The sequence below is a fragment of the Mustela putorius genome, unplaced genomic scaffold, assembly GCF_011764305.1.
Source record: "Mustela putorius furo isolate JIRA1106 unplaced genomic scaffold, ASM1176430v1.1 tig00003836_pilon_pilon_pilon, whole genome shotgun sequence".
Taxonomy (NCBI): Eukaryota; Metazoa; Chordata; class Mammalia; order Carnivora; family Mustelidae; genus Mustela; species Mustela putorius.
The window spans coordinates 27,635,590-27,654,479 of NW_025421989.1; the positions used below are offsets into that span (position 1 = coordinate 27,635,590).

The 18,890-nt window shown below is 35.9% G+C and overlaps 1 protein-coding gene across 3 annotated transcripts in view; it reads right to left on the reverse strand.

The window, feature by feature from the left end:
• Nucleotides 1–18,890, reverse strand: part of DMD (dystrophin) — a 2,119,021-nt gene that overhangs the window by 1,262,367 nt on the left and 837,764 nt on the right. For all 3 annotated transcript variants that reach the window (XM_045089435.1, XM_045089434.1, XM_045089436.1), the window contains exons 33-34: nt 13,112–13,267; nt 8,564–8,734 (exon numbers count right to left, since the gene is read on the reverse strand). In XM_045089435.1, coding sequence (XP_044945370.1) covers nt 8,564–8,734; nt 13,112–13,267 — 327 coding nt within the window. The remainder of the gene's footprint in view (nt 1–8,563; nt 8,735–13,111; nt 13,268–18,890) is intronic.

Consider the following 18,890-nt stretch of genomic DNA (forward strand, 5'->3'; position numbering starts at 1 on the left):
ATTAAATCAATGGTGTATCATACAATCTAATGTCTTAAATGTGATAAAATATGATAGTGTTTTTGCAGGTCCCTACATTTCTGTCATGGCTAGAGGTTTAGGACATATTTTATTATTAGGCGAATGTGAAGGAATAATATAATGATAGATTCAAAAAGAACATAAAACATTAAATAGTGGATTTTATGGCAATGTGTATTGACTTTTTATTAATAATGTATTGTCTATTAAAGAAGAATTTCATGAAAGCAGAATGTGCAGAACAGAAATTACAGCTATAACTATAATGACAGTGAATAGTGACTCCAATGGCATTTAACAGATGTTCTATTTTCTAAGTAACAGCTGCTTGATGCATTCATTGTACCAAGTTAATGGTCTGCTAGTGTTATTTCACTTCACAGATAAATTACTATGCTTGCTTTAAAAAAAGATACGTAATTTTTCATGGGGATGATAGTGTAACAGACTTTAGAAATAAGTAATAGTTCTCATGCTTTTATAGCTAAGAGGAGTGATGAGTTGAAGCAATTATCCAGATAATCTAGGACCAGAGGCCAGATCTCTTTAAACTGTGAAAGGTAATTGTTAAAAAAAAAAAAATACAGGACATGGTTGACTAAGCTGAATGTAGATCTCATAAGAGTACTCGTATTGCATTATTTAGTGGTTCACAAACTTTGCTGAATTATTAGACACTGACCACACTTGGGCCAATTTAATCATAATATCTGGGGGTAGGCTCCAGGCACTGATAGCCTTTTAAATATTCCCAGGTGATTATAATGTGCAGCCAATGCTGAGAACCAATTGGCAAACAAAATGATGCATTCTGTCACAAGATTTTATTGGGTGATTGTCACTAAATTTTAGGACTGAAGTGACAGCAGAAAGACAACTGAGAAAACTCATCACTGTTCTTCCTCATGTTGAATATTATAAAAATATGTCCCTTAAATCAAAGTGAAAATCACAATGACTTGTTACGTAAGTGGCTATTTAGACATCAATTATTTTGCATATTTAACACAACTGAATTCAACATTTGTATGTATGTGTGATTGTTTCAGGCAACTCTTGGTATCCTGACGCTACTGTTAATAAAATCTAATGGTCAATTTATGAAAAATAGGAGATAGAAAATATCCTAAATGCTGATGGATTAAGGAACCGAAATAATTTTCCATGGAATTATATTTGATCATTTTAATTTTTATATAACACTGTGAATATTAAAAGGGCTTTCATGTAGCTGAATTATTTAAGTGGCTTTGAATTTTTCACTATTGAAACTAAATTGGGAATACATGAAATCTGTTAGTGGTTAAATCAGAAAATACATATTAAATATATATAATATATAAATTAAATTAATTAACATTAATTTAATTAATAAATTAAATTAGAAAATATAGATTCAACTTTGCTGGAGCTTAAATTTTCCAAACATAATGATCAGAGATATAAACTTCTATTTAATAACATAATTATTTATTTTCCTACAGTTATTTTTTGTACTCAATTCATATGTTAAATAATTGAAGCCATAATGGGATATTGAGAATCAACTGACTTATATCCAAATAATCAAAGTGATTTTAAGACAAATGCACACAGGATTTTCATTTTGTTATTTTTACACAGATTTATTTAATCTGCACTTTAAATTTAGTCATTGTGTATGTTTTTCTTATTGTGAATGACAACTTTTTGTCACTTTTAGAATTAGATTACCTTAAAATTACTAGAAAATACAACTTCCAACAACAATTATAGTGGGAGAAAGCTAATGAAATCAAAGATAGTACTGGATTTTAATTGCAGATTTGCTGTGTGCCAGGCTTTTTGCATCTATTAAAATGGGAGTATTTGACTGGATGATTGTTCACGTTCCCATTTGTTCTACAACTTACCATAATATTAGAAGCACATTAGCATTCTTCTCTTCTCTCAAAAAAAATTGCTTTGCCATTATGTTTTAATTGTCATCTCTTAATTTGCAATTTATTTTATTGAATGGATATTTACTAAGCATGCACTATGGGTCATTGTTATTTTATGTGCAGGGGAAACACCAGTGAACAAACACAACATTTTTCCTTGTTCTCTTGGCAAGTGAAATTGTTAATGCCCATGCATGAGTCCAAGAAGATAGAAGCTGTCGTGACAGCTCAGAGATCCTCTGCAGTGCTGCTACTCAAAATCCCTAGGTGCTGCTAATCTCTTCTAGTTCATCTTACCATTTCCTTCCACTGTGTCTCTTTCTATTCTATAGACATCAGTGTTTCTGATCTCAACCTGGCAAACTCCCTTAACAGCGATTTGTAAGGGATGAAGGGGAAAAATGCCTGATCCTGAAACTATCAAACACATGACAGTTACAATTTCCTCAAACTATCTCTGTTGTCCAGACCATGCAGCTAGGAGTGATCTACTCTTTCAAAATCTTTTTTCTTTGAGAGAGAGAGAAAGAGAGATCGATCCAGCACAGGGCAGGAAGGGGCAGAGGGAGAAAGAGAATCTTAGGCAGGCTCCACACCCAGCTCAGAGCCCAGCATAAGACTCAATCTCAGGACCCTAAGATCATGACCTGAGCCAAAATCAAGAATCAGATGCTTAACCAGCTGAGCCACCAGGCATCCCTCAAAATCTTAATATTAATTTTTCCCTCTTTATCACCACTCTAATGGAGGGAGACTGTCTGAATTTCAAAATACAGGGAAAGGACTACTGAGCTTTAGGAATTTCAAATTAGCATTAACAGTATAAATTCAATTCCCATATTAAACTTTTGTCTCATTTTTGTTCTTACTCTAAAATGTCTGCTTCCCATTAAGTGAATTAATTTTTTTTAACCTTTTAAAACTTTAGACTACCTTTTAAATATATTCATTTTTTCCCTTGTAACTGCAATGTGGAAACATGAGCATACGGTTGGAGCTGACAGAACAGTTTTTCTTGCTTCCAGCTGTGCCTCCAGCTAATCAGCCTTACCACCACCCTAGTTACTTCTGGAACTTCTCTCATTTATTCTCTTCTTGAGACCACCAAATATCTGATCTGAGATACCTAAGAGATTCACAGGTTCACAGTCTTCCCCAAGTAGATTATACTTTTAAACATCTTGAAATGTTTCATATAGTACTCAGTATCCTTTGGGAAAGTTATGTGTTCTAACACCTATGGTTTCTAACATGTTACTACAGAACGTGGAACAGGAGTAAAACCTAAACAAGAGATTTTGTTTGGGAAAACTCACTTTTACAACGTCGTTAGCCTATCAAAAGGACCCTACAGTGCCAAACTCCTGATATTCATGAAGAAGAAATGGAAAGTCCAGAGTCAGGCTCATGGCATTGGTTTGCACAAAAGTATGCTCAGAGAAAAATGGCAACATAAACCTTCCTATTATGTTTATTATAAGAATATTAATCAAGGTGCTATCTCACTTATGATCCTGTCTAAGTTTTCTTCTGTATGTGAATTTTAGAAAAACACTCTCACTAGTACACTAAAACTATTTTAATGATAGTTTTAATAATTTGAACACTTTGAATCTCAGAAGCATGTTTACTTCCATTTCAGTTATACAAGATGAATAAATAAACTCTAGGGATCTGCTGTACAATGTTTTGCCTGTAGCTAACAATACAGTATTGTACACCTAAAAAATGTTAACGGAATACATCTCAGGTTAACTGTTCTTAGCACAGAAAAAAAAAGTATGTTTACTTTTTTTTTTTAAAGATTTTATTTATTTGACAGAGAGAGAGAGATCACAAGTAGGCAGAGAGGCAGGCAGAGAGAGAGAGGGGAGGAAGCAGGCTCCCCACGGAGCAGAGAGCCTGACACGGGGCTCGATCCCAGGACCCTGGGATCATGACCCGAGCCGAAGGCAGAGGCTTTAACCCACTGAGCCACCCAGGCGCCCCAGTATGTTTACTTTTTATTTTGCCCAATACTAAGCTTGGTGCCAAATTTTTTTAAGGTTTTATTTAAATATTTGAGGGAGGGAGGGAGAGAGAGAGAGAGAGAGAGAGAGAACAAGTGAACTCCAAGGGAAGAAAAGAGGGGAAGGGCGCGGGAGGGGTAAAGAATCTCAGGCAGACTCTGTGCTCAGCACAGAGCCCAGTGCAGGGCTTGATTTCATGACCCTGACACCATGACCTGAACTGAAACAAAGAGCCAGACACTTAACCCACTAAGCCACCCAGGCACCCCAGCTTGGTGCCAGATTTTGAAGCTTTAATCTCCTCTGCCTATTCTTCTCTCCATGGGATATTCTGGACATATTTCTGTGAAAAGTTTCCTACTGTAATTTTCCCTTTCTCTAGTTTCCTAATTTATTTGTCCTTGACCAGATGAATCATGTGTATCTCCATAAGCCACTCTAAATAATTTTTTTCTGGAACTAGATACACAATAAATAAGTGTAATTAAAATAGAGTAGAAGTGGGGTGCCTGGGTGGCTCAGCTGATTGAACATCTGCCTTTGGCTCAGGTCATGATCCCAGGGTCCTGGGATCAAGCTCTGCTTCAGGCTTCCTTGCTCAGTGGGGAACCTGCTTCTCCCTCTCCCTCTGCCTGCTGCTCCCTCTGCTTTTGCTCTTTCCCTCTCCCTGTCAAATAAATAAATAAAATATTTAAGAAAATAGAGTAGAAGTAAAACTCAAAGGATTTAATTGTAGTCAATATACTTGAAGGTATGCTCTGTTTGAATAAACTAAAGGTCAAGTAAATACTTCATTAGTAACTAAATTTGATGTATAAGATTTTTATTTAGACATTTGAGTATTTTATATATAAATCAATACGGTTTTCTTAGATCAACATAACTTAAGGAAATTCAGTAGAAATAAATGAAACACTTTAAAAATAAACTGACTCTTCATATTCAAATTTTCTCCAAGTCAAAAATACTTGGAATGATTGGCAAGTACATTCAATGTATTGCATTTAAATGAATACTCAATTTATTTTGAAAAAAAAGTGACTTTTCTCCTTTAAAATAGCAGACAAGACTAACAGTTGGAGTCAAGTTCTCCATCTACCAAGACAGCATGTGAAATCAGAATGTACTAAGGAATCATGGGGTTTCATGCATGAGTTTGATTTTTTTTTCCTCTTAAACAATTATCATAAATGTGACTGCTTTAGATCTGTAGGTCACATGTTTTTTATTATATGACTGTGAGTTTTTAAAAAGTTCTCAGCACCTTCCAAGTGAATTCATTAAACAAATTATGTAATTTGGATGCAAATGTGTATGCTTTTACTTTACCACTAAGGGGTCTTAGAGCATATTATTAGCAGATTAGTGATTTGAAAGACCCAGAAAGGGTGGTAAATTATTATATAAAAACAGAAATGTCATTTTTTCCATACTTTTCCCCTATTGGATCTGAAAATAATATTGCTCTTTGGTTTATGGAAAATACTTTCCGGATGGACCCAATAAGCTGACATATCTCCAGACCACTCAAGCCTTTTAATACGAGAAGAATAATCTAGAATTGTTTTTCAAGTGAATTATATGATAGTATGATATTTTAAGGAATTTTTTGGTGAAGCCAATGCAAAAATATCTCCTTAGGTGACTTATTCAATGACCTTATGAGGACTGTGGAGTTCAGAGTTCTTGTGTGGCAGACTTTCATAATTTCACCTCAGTCAGTTGTACATTGTAGTCAGAATTTTTTTTTAAAGATTTTATTTATTTATTTGACAGAGAGAAATCACAAGTAGTCGGAGAGGCAGGCAGAGAGAGAGAGAGGGAAGCAGGCTCCCCGCTGAGCAGAGAGCCCAATGTGGGACTCGATCCCAGGACCCTGAGATCATGACCTGAGCCGAAGGCAGCAGCTTAACCCACTGAGCCACCCAGGCGCCCTGTAGTCAGAATTTTTTAAATCCCCTTTACTTTTAGCTCGATTACTTTGTGCTCCATTATGGTAGCATTCCAAATTATATTTATAAAGCTACCACACTCTTATGAGGTGAAATGAGTCCCCTCAACATTCACATGATGAAATCCTAACCCCAGGACTTTAGAATGTGACCAGATTTGGAGACAAGAAATTTAAAGGGGCAATGAAGTAAAATAAAGTCATCACAGCGGGTCCTAATCCAGTTTGGCTAGTGTCCTTATAAGAAGTGAAATTTAGACACAGGCAAGTACAAAAGGAAGATTGTATAAAACAGAAGAAGACAGCCATTCTCAAGCCAGGAAGAGAAGCCTCAGAACCAACCAACCCTGCCAAAACTGTGACCTCAGACTCACAGCCTCTAGAACAGGGAAAAAATAAATTTCTGAGGTTTAAGCTACCTGTGGAACATTGTTACAGCAGACCTGGCAAACTAATATACCCATTAAATTGGGTTTGAACAATCAGAGATATTTTGAAGGGGAGGGTGTTTTAAGGGGAGGGTGACTGAGAAGAAAGCATAGATGATTTTCATGCATCCTCTGCACATACTACTCTTTTCCCCTGCATGTTTTACTCTATTTCATCCTCTAATAGATCATAAGTACTGTCTGGGCCTTCTTGTTTGTTTATGAGAACTTAACAGTAGAAACTGTCATCAGTAGGACATGGGTTTTTATAAAGAGAAACAGATGCTGGAGGTCTTTCTCTACTTTTTTTTTTTTAAGATATATATATATATATATATATATATATATATATAGAGAGAGAGAGAGAGAGAGAGAGAACACCAGCAAAGTTCAGGAGGGAGAGAGAGAGAATATTATGCAGGCTCCACTCTGGGGGAGTTTCTTTCCCAGGACCCTGAGATCATGATTCGAGTGAAAACCAGGAGTCAAAGGCCTTGGTATTTCTCTACCTTTATCTTATGATGCAAAACACAGGGATGATACTGCTGCAGCCAAAACTGCTACATGTCCCCCAGAATGTATTCTCCCTCTCAAAAAAATTCACACATCATTTTAGCAGAACACATCGTCCACCCAGTTAGGACCCATCTTTTGCCATCTTGCCTGGAAGCTAAATATGATCATGTGACTAAATTCTGGTAATGAAAGATGGGTAAAATAATGCACGGAACTTTTATATCACATCTTTAAGAGAGAGATGGTGCCCTCCACTTCCTGTTTTCCCTTCCTTTTGTGGGCTGGGAGGGAGGTGTGGTGGTGAGCAAGTTTTGCCATGAGAATACTAATACCCAGAGGACTGTAGAGCAATGAAATAAAAGGGAACTACTTCTTGAGAGAATTTCATGGAGTAAAACTACTTCCCCTATCCAAAACTATCTTAAGTGAGATAGAAATAAATTGCTATCTTCTTGGAGCCATGATACTTTTTGCTTGTTTCTTACAGCAGCCTAGCCTGCATCTAAGTATATGATTGCCATTGGTACAAACCAAACGATCACACACACAAAACATAATACTTATTTGGCTAATAAGGAAAGAAAATAAGGCCATTTAATTTTTAGACTGTACCCTCTGTACTTGTTGTTAAAATACTCTCACAATGTATACAATCCTGAGCAAATAAATGCAATTCAATATCTTTTCTCTACCAACAAATCTATGTGGAGAGGGAAGAAGAAGAAATCATTCACTACTATTTACTTGAAAAATATTTATGTAACAACATTTTACATCTACTGATCTTCAGAATCTACATAGAGAAAATCAACTTTCAGTTTTGGTGGAAATGTATGATCATAAATTTTTACATAATGCAATTAAAATTTTCCAACTTTGGATAATTTAAATAGCTTTGTTGAATTAAAAATAAAGCACAGTTCTTTTTAACATCTCGCCAATACAGGCAAGTGTTCACTAATTTAAAATAAAACAATGGGGTAGAGTGCAGCTATAATTTTTTTTAAAGGTCCAATGTCTCAGCAAAGTTTAAGGTGAAAATACATTATTAATATTGGCTGTTTGTTTTATATAAATGCACTTTCAAGTAATCTAATAATGAATCGACTGGAAAAAAATATGAAGCTATGAGTGCCCTGACCTTACAATTTAGCTGAGCAAAAATATCTGACTGACTGTCAAGAGACAGAGCAAGAACTTAGCAGCTTGGATCAAAGGAAAGTCTAGGCTCTTTAGCGGTAGAAATGACAGTGGCTGCATGGACCCCTTGAGATTTTTTTTTTAATTATGACATCAGCAATCTGCTACTCTTGCAAGTCCTGTCCAGCCCAACCGTCTGCAGTCTCTACATCCCTGCCCTGGTCATAGTGATGGGGACCGTGAGCAGTCTGCCTAATACAAGCTAGGGAACACTGAACTCATCTTTGGATTCACTTTCTGACGAACGATGAATGTGCTTTTAAGGACTTATATTCATAACCTACCTAATTCTAAACAAGCCTTGGGGAGATTCTTGCTAAAGCTGCCCACTAGTTTTACCATGATTCCGAAATACGCAGAATTAAGAGCTACTGATGAATTTCCAAGGAAAGGGAAAATGAAACAAGATAATGCTTATATTTCCACTACTGTTGCACATTAATAACTCCTTATAAACTCACATTACTGTGTGTTTCTTTGTATGTTAAAAATAACCTTGGGTGATACGGGTTTTACCTTTCCCCAGGCAACTTCAGAATCCAAATTACTCGGCATTCCTTCAACTGCTGATCTCTTCGTCAGTTCCGTATCTGTAGCTGCCAGCCATTCTGTCAGAGCATTCATTTCCTTTCGCATCTTACGGGACAATTTCAAGCATTTTTCCAACTGTTGCTTTCTTTCTGTCACCTGAAAAGAATGATAATAAAATGTAATTTAGTTTATCCTTTCAATTCAGGGTTAGGTATAAGCACTTAATAGGAACTTTAATATTTCTGTCATTTTAAAACAACCTTTTTCCTACATTTTAAAAATAATTTTCTAGAAAAAACCCATAGTCTCAGTACTAATGGTGAATAAACACAGTCTAGGAAAGATGAGATCCTTTCTCCAAAAACTGTGTCCTATATCAAGTAGGGGGGAAAAAAAGCTGTAATTATTTTCTTTAGTACAAATAAAAATAATTTATGGTCACATTTTTTAAATATAATGAATGATGTAAGTACAACTGAAGAAATGACAGATTTCTTTTAGAAAACCTTGAGTGATCTGTGAAATGGATAGGCAAAGTTTATAATCTTCTATAGACAAATGAGGTTGCTCTTACTGGTAAGAAATCAAAATGGAGAAAGAATATGGTTTCTTTCAAGAGGCAAAATTATTTCTGTAATTAAAATGGTCAATTTTATTGTCATTGCATCCATAAAATGTCTTACTTCTGTGGAGAAACAATATGAAGAATAAACCACTTCCCCTTTAAACACATTTTACCATCCAACGGGGGTAAAAAAAAAAATAAATTCCAAAACAAGATTTTCACCCTTGTTAATAGAAAAAATCATGGCCTGATTTTGTGTTCTAGTTCTCAGTGTCCAGAAATAAAACCCTTCAAAATCAAATTCTTCCACATTCTCACATGGAGGATTAACAACTTTGTACTTTTCCACCACCTCTCTAGATGGGCCTATAATTTGAACATAATGTGTTCAGGGTCTAGGTTGGTTGGTTTAATAAAAAGCCCAGAAACTCTTCTGTTCACTCTATCAATCTATCTGTCTATACACACACTATCATACTTGCAAACACACACACACACACACACACACACACACAAAAATATATAAGAATCCAGCCATATGGGGCGCCTGAGTGGTTCAGTGGGTTAAGCCTCTGCCTTCAGCTCAGGTCAGGATCTCAGGGTCTTGGGATCCAGCCCCGTGATGGGCTCTCTGCTCAGCAGGAAGCCTGCTTCCTCCTCTCTCTCTGCCTGCCCCTCTGCCTATTTGTGATCTCTGTCTGTCAAATAAATAAATAAAATCTTTAAAAAAATCCAGCCATAAGCATGAAAAATGCACAAGTAAGCATATCTTTAAAGAATTTAAAATGGTACAACCAAAATAAACACACTGAAACTTTGATATAAATTCCAAATACTCAATAAAATGTATTAGTTTCTTTAACAGAGGTGTCTGTACATTAAAAAAAAAAAATGTTTAGTTGCTGAGGTTGCAAATTCAGTTTTTTTTTTTCTTTTTACAGATTTCCCCCTTCAGGGAAGTAAAAACATCTGCCCTTTTGACTAAGACTTTTAGTTGTGTGTGGGAAAAATTTATATATACCTTACAGTGTGTTTCCAAGCATAGTTATTTTTTGCTCTGCCCTATTGGTAGAAAAAGAATTTCAAATTCAATATTTTGAAGAAATCCTATCTTCCCAGAGCTAATGCATTATTGATTTTTATTTATTCTATTTTGTTTATATCCAGTTAAATAGGTTTTAATAAAACAGGAGACACTGCCATCTTAAGGAAGATTGAGTTTTATACTTTTGTGTGTGCGTGTATGTGGAAATTGGATACACTTAAAAGAGTGCCACCTGCAGTACAATGCCTCAGCAGTCACTTGTTCATGGGAAAATGTATGTGAGGCTGCTAGAACTATTGCTACTTACATATATTTCCATAAAAATCAGAGCACAGAGAAGCCATACAAGAAATTCAACTTTTGTTCTTGGAACCATTAAGGTAAGTTGATACTAACAAATACAATTTAATGTTGCTAAGGTGCTTTAAAGATTTAGATGCAGACAGTATTTTCTTAGAGAAGGAATACCTGACTTACAATATTTTATATATTTTCATTATTAATGTTTCTAAATCTTTATTTCAAAAATAAATCTTCCCCTACATGTTTTCCTGTATTCTGTCATGTTATTAAGCAAAGCATGATTTCTTAGTACTCTTTCATTTTGCTTTAACGATATTATTAAGCACCAAATGGCTAAATAAACAAACTTTCAAAAGTGCATTTTCAGGGTCAAATAGGGCTTTACATCTTCAGGAGAGTCATTCACTTTTTAAGTATAATTAACTTGGGGCACTAAGAGTCTTCTGACATCATTTTTATTGTTTTAAATTCAATGACTATTTCATGTAAAATTTACTCTTGCAAAGGCAAAGGTTTTATGCAAATTATTCAAGACAAAAGGGAAAAAAGGCCCAGACAATAGTTTATATTTGAAGAAACAAAGAAACTACATTTTTCCCCAAATATGTATAATCTTATTAAAAAGATATCTATTAATACATTCTTTTAGTGTAAAGTGACAGAGGTCAAATTATAAACTCTTGAGTAAGTATAGAGAATAACTTTCTAGAAATTAACAAGTTGTAGCATAAGGATTATTATTAAGATATTCTTCACTTGATGATGTTAAATATAGGAAAAATGGAACCTGTAAAGGTCTACATATACTAAAGGAGATACCAAGTGGAGATACAACTTTGTCCTCTGTGATTATCTGTACCACAATGACAAACTTCTCCAGAAGTATTCAAGGGTCTTTTATTCCACAGGTAGCTTGGTGGACTATAGAAGCAGGTGAAATGTGTTTTATTTCAAGATTATCCTGGTGTTCTGCTATTTATCGTATATCAATGCTCCCTACTTTTTGATCCAATGAGAAATAAAATACGTTGCCACAACAAGACAGTAAGATCTCTTTCAAGACATGTGAAATATAAATTTGAAGGTTTTCAAAATATCAAAATAAAGATTATCAACTAATAACAATAGTAATTTCCAGATTTCCATTTGAATCTCAAAATTAACTTCCTCTCAGTGAAAAGAAAGTTGCAATTAGTAGCTTTAAGACTCAACCCAACAGTCTGCTTGCAGAACGAAACGTTAGAAATCTGTGTCTACATGGCTACTTTACAAATACAGACACAAATTTACATTTGTGTCAAAGATGAAGTGACAATTTTCTCACTGATGTTGTTATATTTAATAAGGTTGAGAACCTGAGCCTTTAAAATATATTCTGGTCTTGTCATTGATCCCAGTAAAGCTCTTTCAGTCAGAATGAAATTAAAATATATGCATTTTTATTTTTTTCTGCTTTGATCCTTATTTAATTTTATTCATCCTTCCTCACTAAGCATTAGGAGAGCGAAACCATCCCCCAATACTCCTTATTTAAAGATACTTGCTTAAAGTACTTAAACTTGTATTTATTCACAAATGGCCATAAATGCCAGTACTATATAGGTAACTTTATTTGCATAAGTTTAAGAAAATAAGCATGATATTTATTAATAAAGTACACACATCCCCTTAAATACCACATAATGTGTTAAGTTATCATGACTTTTTAATGAGAGAAACGATTATTTTACTACTACGTTAATACTTTAAATCTTAGATGAGCACCAAAAAATATTTTAGAAAGTTTAGAGTAATGTAAAATTATAGCATAGAAAAGTACAGGTCACTCCTTGACGTTGACAATCCATGCCTTCATGACTACTTTGTATGATTACTATCATTACTCTGAACCATAAGAGTTTAAATCTATGAGAACTATACAGAGAATATTTGATTTGAGGGAATTGAGATAACTATCCTAGTCATTCCACTGTTTTGGAAAGGGAATAGAAAGATGAAAACATCTTTAATTAACAGTAACATGGAATTGGCCATTAGACTGTTATAGGACAAAAATACAAAAACATAATCTTGGAGCAATAGGACTCAACTGGCTATCCATTCTACATTATTAGCCAAATGTGGTGGATTATGCAAGGCTTGCCATACAGGGAAATAACTTCTATGGAATGTGACAACTCTATTACACCTAAAGTGGTCTATGTGGAATGTGTCAACTCCATTGTATCTAAATGTAAGTAAGTTCATTAGTTTATAAAGGGCTCTAGCCTTTAAGTCATCAAAGTAAATTTATACAATGAAAAGGCTAAGTTTAGAACAAAGAAACGCTTTTAGAATTATCTGATGGGCCAATAAAAACTTCCCTGAGCTGTATATATCTTTTAATGTGGATTGGAAAGAAGATCCTTATTGATTAATTTTTTGTTTCTTAATAAGAACTGCACATGGGAATCAATCTATCTCTATCCCTGACTATGCATAAATGTACATATGTATCTATCTGTTGAGAAAAAAATAATTAAGACTTTCTAAGACATTGTGCATCATTACTGCCTCGTGCTTTGCCATTTTGAAGAAAGTGTTAAGTAGCCCTCTATCTGTGGTTCCCGTGCACACCCACCTTTGCTCCCAGCTCATTATAATGTAATTTCAAAGCCGTGACTCTTTCATCAAGCTCTTTAGGGTTTTCCGTCTGCTTCTTCTGTACAATCTGACGTCCAGTTTTTATTACCATTTCCACTTCAGACTTCACTTCACTAAGACTTTTATACAAGTTCTAAGTTCAAACATAAAACAAAACATAATAATCAGCCATAGTATACAAATTACATTATAAAAGTTGATAAAAAGAAAGAGAGGTAGAGATCACCTTAATTGCCATTCCATGTTTACAGTTTTAATGGAGTAGCATTTTGCAGCATAGTTGATAGTTATTCTTACTAAAGTAAGTATACATCATGAGTACAGTTTTACAATCCAAGTTGATAATGATTATTCCTAAAAGTTAAATGATTCCTATTTTAAATGTTACATAATATTATAAAATTTACTCTTTCACCAGGTATTTATTGAGAGCCTAGTACAGTATATAGTAATGGATTCACTAGACAAACAGTGCTGGCCAAGACAGACCCATTCAGGCCAAGCAACCTGGGTAGCTCAGTGGGTTAAGCCTCTGCCTTTGGCTCAGGTCATGATCTCAGGGTCTTGGGATAAAGCCCTGCATCAGGCTCTCTGCTCAGAGGGGAGCCTGCTTCCGCCCTCTCTCTGCCTGCCTCTCTGCCTACTTGTGATCTCTCTCTCTCTGTCAAATAAAACAAACAAACAACAACAACAACAACAACAACAACAAAAACAAGACAGACCTATTCATTGCTGTTTTCACACATTTTACTGGGAATGAAACATCTAAATTTCTAGACCATAATTTCAACATATAGTAAGTCATATATAAGGAAGGAAGGTAATTTTAAACATTTATTTTTACTTTTATTTATTTATTTGACAGATCACAAGCAGGCAGAGAGGTAGGCAGAGAGACAGGAAGGGAAGCAGGCTCCCTGATGAGCAGAGAGCCCAATGTGGGGCTTGATCCCAGGACCCTGAGATCATGACTGGTGCCGAAGCAGAGAATTTTAACCCACTGAGTCACCCAGGCACCCCAGGAAGGAAGGAAGGTAATTTTAAATATGGTAATTACATTATACAATTGTATTTTCTTAATGCAGCTGATTCAATCAATATAGACAGACACAAAAATATTATTTAAAAACTCACATATATATCACAACCCTGAAGAACACATATATTACTTAACAAAAGTACATTGCTTTAACAAAGCCTCATATACACATGTCATCACACAAAGTACTTTCCTGGAAAGATACATGTATACATGAATGCATGCATGCAAACACGTATGTACAGGTATATATATGTAGGCAGATATATATGAGTTTACATTATACATTGTTGCTTTAATTTGTTCAGCGGTGATTGTGAACAATGACCTGTTTGATTGGTACTAAGAAATAAAGTTACTAGTAGGTAATTGCTTTTTCTTTGTAATTAGAACAAAACTTGGGTTTATTCTCTCTTCTCACTTTAAAATCAATGCCTAAAAACACTTTTTGTAAAGGCTGAGCAAATATCTTTTTTCATTAAAGCTACATACATAATCTACTTCTACCTTAATCCCTTCTTTTATGGTTGTTTTTTGTTAATATTCCTTTACCAATAATTTGGAGTTCTTGTCTGCATTTTCCAGTGGTTTTTTTTTTTACTTAATTTTACTTTTTATCTTAGAAATTACATAAATATCTTGGTATGTAGAAACATTCAATCAGTAACTGTATGGAGGGAATAAACTATGTCAATTTCGGAATCAGAGATATTTGTCCAAATAATTTACTCTTTAGACATTAAAAAAAAATTTCCATGATTTACCCTTGTGTTGCTAGTTCAAAGTAGCATTAGCCATTAACACCATGTCATTCAGTATGCACAGAAAGTATTTATCACTGAGGGAGCGAAATATCCTTTATATTTATTTGTAGTCCTACAGGGAAGACGTTTTTTAATGAAACAAAAATTTCTTGAAAGCAAAGATAATGATTACAGTATATGCAATGGGGCATCTTAAGTAATTTAAAAATATATAAAAGTTGTAAAGAAAAGGAGGAGTCAAGATGGCGGAGAAGTAGCAGGCTGAGACTGCTTCAGCTAGCCGGAGATCAGCTAGATAGCTTATCTAAAGATTGCAAACACCTGAAAATCCATCGGCAGATCGAAGAGAAGAAGAACAGCAATTCTGGAAACAGAAAATCAACCACTTTCTGAAAGGTAGGACCGGCGGAGAAGTGAATCCAAAGCGACGGGAAGATAGACCCCGGGGGGAGGGGCCGGCTCCCGGCAAGCGGCGGAGCAACCGCGCACAAAATCAGGACTTTTAAAAGTCTGTTCCGCTGAGGGACATCGCTCCAGAGGCTAAACCGGGGCGAAGCCCACGCGGGGTCAGCGTGGCCTCAGGTCCCGCAGGGTCACAGAAGGATCGGGGGTGTCTGAGTGTCGCAGAGCTTGCGGGTATTGGAACGGGAAAGCCGGCTACAGAGACAGAGCTGACAGTAAGCTCGCAGCTCCGTGTTACCTTGAACCGGTCGCAGGCTCGGTGAGCTCGGAGCGCGGCCGGAGGTCAGGCAGACGGGAGTGACTGGGCGCTGTTCTCTGAGGGCGCACTGAGGAGTGGGGCCCTGGGCTCTCGGCTCCTCCGGGCCGGAGACCAGGAGGCCGCCATTTGTATTCCCGTCCTCCGGAACTCTACGGAAAGCGCTCAGGGAACAAAAGCTCCTGAAAGCAAACCCGAGCGGATTACTCACCCCGGCCCCGGGTAAGGGCGGTGTAATTCCGCCTGGGGCAAAGACACTTGAGAATCACTACAACAGGCCCCTCCCCCAGAAGATCAACAAGAAATCCAGCCGAGACCAAGTTCACCTACCAAGGAGTGCGGTTTCAATACCAAGGAGAGCAGCAGAATTCCAGAGGAGGAGAAAGCCAAGCACGGAACTCATGGCTTTTTTCCTGTGATTTTTTTTAGTCTTGCAGTTAATTTAATTTTTTCGTTTTCATTTTTTTTTTTCTTTTTTTTTTTCTCGCCTTCGGGTAAAATTTTTTTTTTTTTTTTAACTGTTACCTTTTTCTTTTTTAACGATTTTTTACTAGTTTATCTAATATATATATATATATATATTTTTTTTTTTTTTTTACATTTTTCTTAGGTGTTTTCTTTTTTTAAAATTCTTTTCTTTTCTTTTCTTTTTTTTTTTTTTTTTTTTTCTTTTTTCTCTCTTCCTTTTTGAACCTCTTTTTATCCCCTTTCTCCCCACTCACGATTTTGGATCTCTTCTAATTTGGTTAAAGCATATTTTCCTGGGGTTGTTGCCACCCTTTTAGTATTTTACTTGCCCCTTCATTTACTCTTATCTGGACAAAATGACAAGACGTAAAAATTCAACACAAAAAAAAGAACAAGAGGCAGTACCGAAGGCTAGGGACCTAATCAATACAGACATCGGTAATATGTCAGATCTAGAGTTCAGAATGACAATTCTCAAGGTTCTAGCCGGGCTCGAAAAAAGGCATGGAAGATATTAGAGAAACCCTCTCGAGAGATCTAAAAGCCCTTTCTGGAGAAATAAAAGAACTAAAATCTAACCAAGGTGAAATCAAAAAAGCTATTAATGAGGGTGCAATCAAAAATGGAGGCTCTCACTGCTAGGATAAATGAGGCAGAAGAAAGAATTAGTGATATAGAAGACCAAATGACAGAGAATAAAGAAGCTGATCAAAAGAGGGACAAACAGCTACTGGACCACGAGGGGAGAATTCGAGAGATAAGTGACACCATAAGACGAAACAACATTAGAATAATTGGGATTCCAGAAGAAGAAGAAAGTGAGAGGGGAGCAGAAGGTATACTGGAGAGAATTATTGGGGAGAATTTCCCCAATATGGCAAAGGGAACGAGCATCAAAAATTCAGGAGGTTCAGAGAATGCCCCTCAAAATCAATAAGAATAGGGCCCACACCCCGTCACCTAATAGTAAAATTTACAAGTCTCAATGACAAAGAGAAAATCCTGAAAGCAGCCCGGGAAAAGAAGTCTGTAACATACAATGGTAAAAATATTAGATTGGCAGCTGACTTATCCACAGAGACCTGGCAGGCCAGAAAGAGCTGGCATGATATTTTCAGAGCACTAAACGAGAAAAACATGCAGCCAAGAATACTATATCCAGCTAGGCTATCATTGAAAATAGAAGGAGAGATTAAAAGCTTCCAGGACAAACAACAACTGAAAGAATTTGCAAATACCAAACCAGCTCTACAGGAAATCTTGAAAGGGGTCCTCTAAGCAAAGAGAGAGCCTACAAGTGGTAGATCAGAAAGGAACAGAGACCATATACAGTAACAGTCACCTTACAGGCAATACAATGGCACTAAATTCATATCTCTCAATAGTTACCCTGAATGTGAATGGGCTAAATGCCCCTGTCAAAAGACACAGGGTATCAGAATGGATAAAAAAACAAAACCCATCTATATGTTGCCTCCAAGAAACACATTTTAAGCCCGAAGACACCTCCAGATTTAAAGTGAGGGGGTGGAAAAGAATTTACCATGCTAATGGACATCAGAAGAAAGCAGGAGTGGCAATCCTTATATCAGATCAATTAGATTTTAAGCCAAAGACTATAATAAGAGATGAGGAAGGACACTATATCATACTCAAAGGGTCTGTCCAACAAGAAGATTTAACAATTTTAAATATCTATGCCCCCAATGTGGGAGCAGCCAACTATATAAACCAATTAATAACAAAATCAAAGAAACACATCAACAATAATACAATGATAGTAGGGGACTTTAACACTCCCCTCACTGAAATGGACAGGTCATCCAAGCAAAAGGTCAGCAAGGATATAAAGGCCTTAAATGACACACTGGACCAGATGGACATCACAGATATATTCAGAATATTTCATCCCAAAGCAACAGAATACACATTCTTCTCTAGTGCACATGGAACATTCTCCAGAATAGATCACATCCTCGGTCCTAAATCAGGACTCAACCGGTATCAAAAGATTGGGATCATTCCCTGCATATTTTCAGACCACAATGCTCTAAAGCTAGAACTCAACCACAAAAGGAAGTTTGGAAAGAACCCAAATACATGGAGACTAAACAGTATCCTTCTAAAGAATGAATGGGTCAACCGGGAAATTAAAGAAGAATTGAAAAAAATCATGGAAACAAATGATAATGAAAAACACAACGGTTCAAAATCTGTGGGACACAACAAAGGCAGTCCTGAGAGGAAAATATATAGCGGTACAAGCCTTTCTCAAGAAACAAGAAAGGTCTCAGGTACACAACCTAACCCTACACCTAAAGGAGCTGGAGAAAGAAAGAAACAAGAAAGAAACCCTAAGCCCAGCAGGAGAAGAGAAATCATAAAGATCAGAGCAGAAATCAATGAAATAGAAACCAAAAAAAACAATAGAACAAATCAACGAAAACTAGGAGCTGGTTCTTTGAAAGAATTAATAAAATTGATAAACCCCTGGCCCGACTTATCAAAAAGAAAAGAGAAAGGACCCAAATAAATAAAATCATGAATGAAAGAGGAGAGATCACAACTAACACCAAAGAAAATACAAACTATTATAAGAACATACTATGAGCAACTCTACGGCAATAAATTTGACAATCTGGAAGAAATGGATGCATTCCTAGAAACATATAAACTACCACAACTGAACCAGGAAGAAATAGAAAGCCTGAACAGACCCATAACCAGTAAGGAGATTGAAACAGTCATTAAAAATCTCCAAACAAAC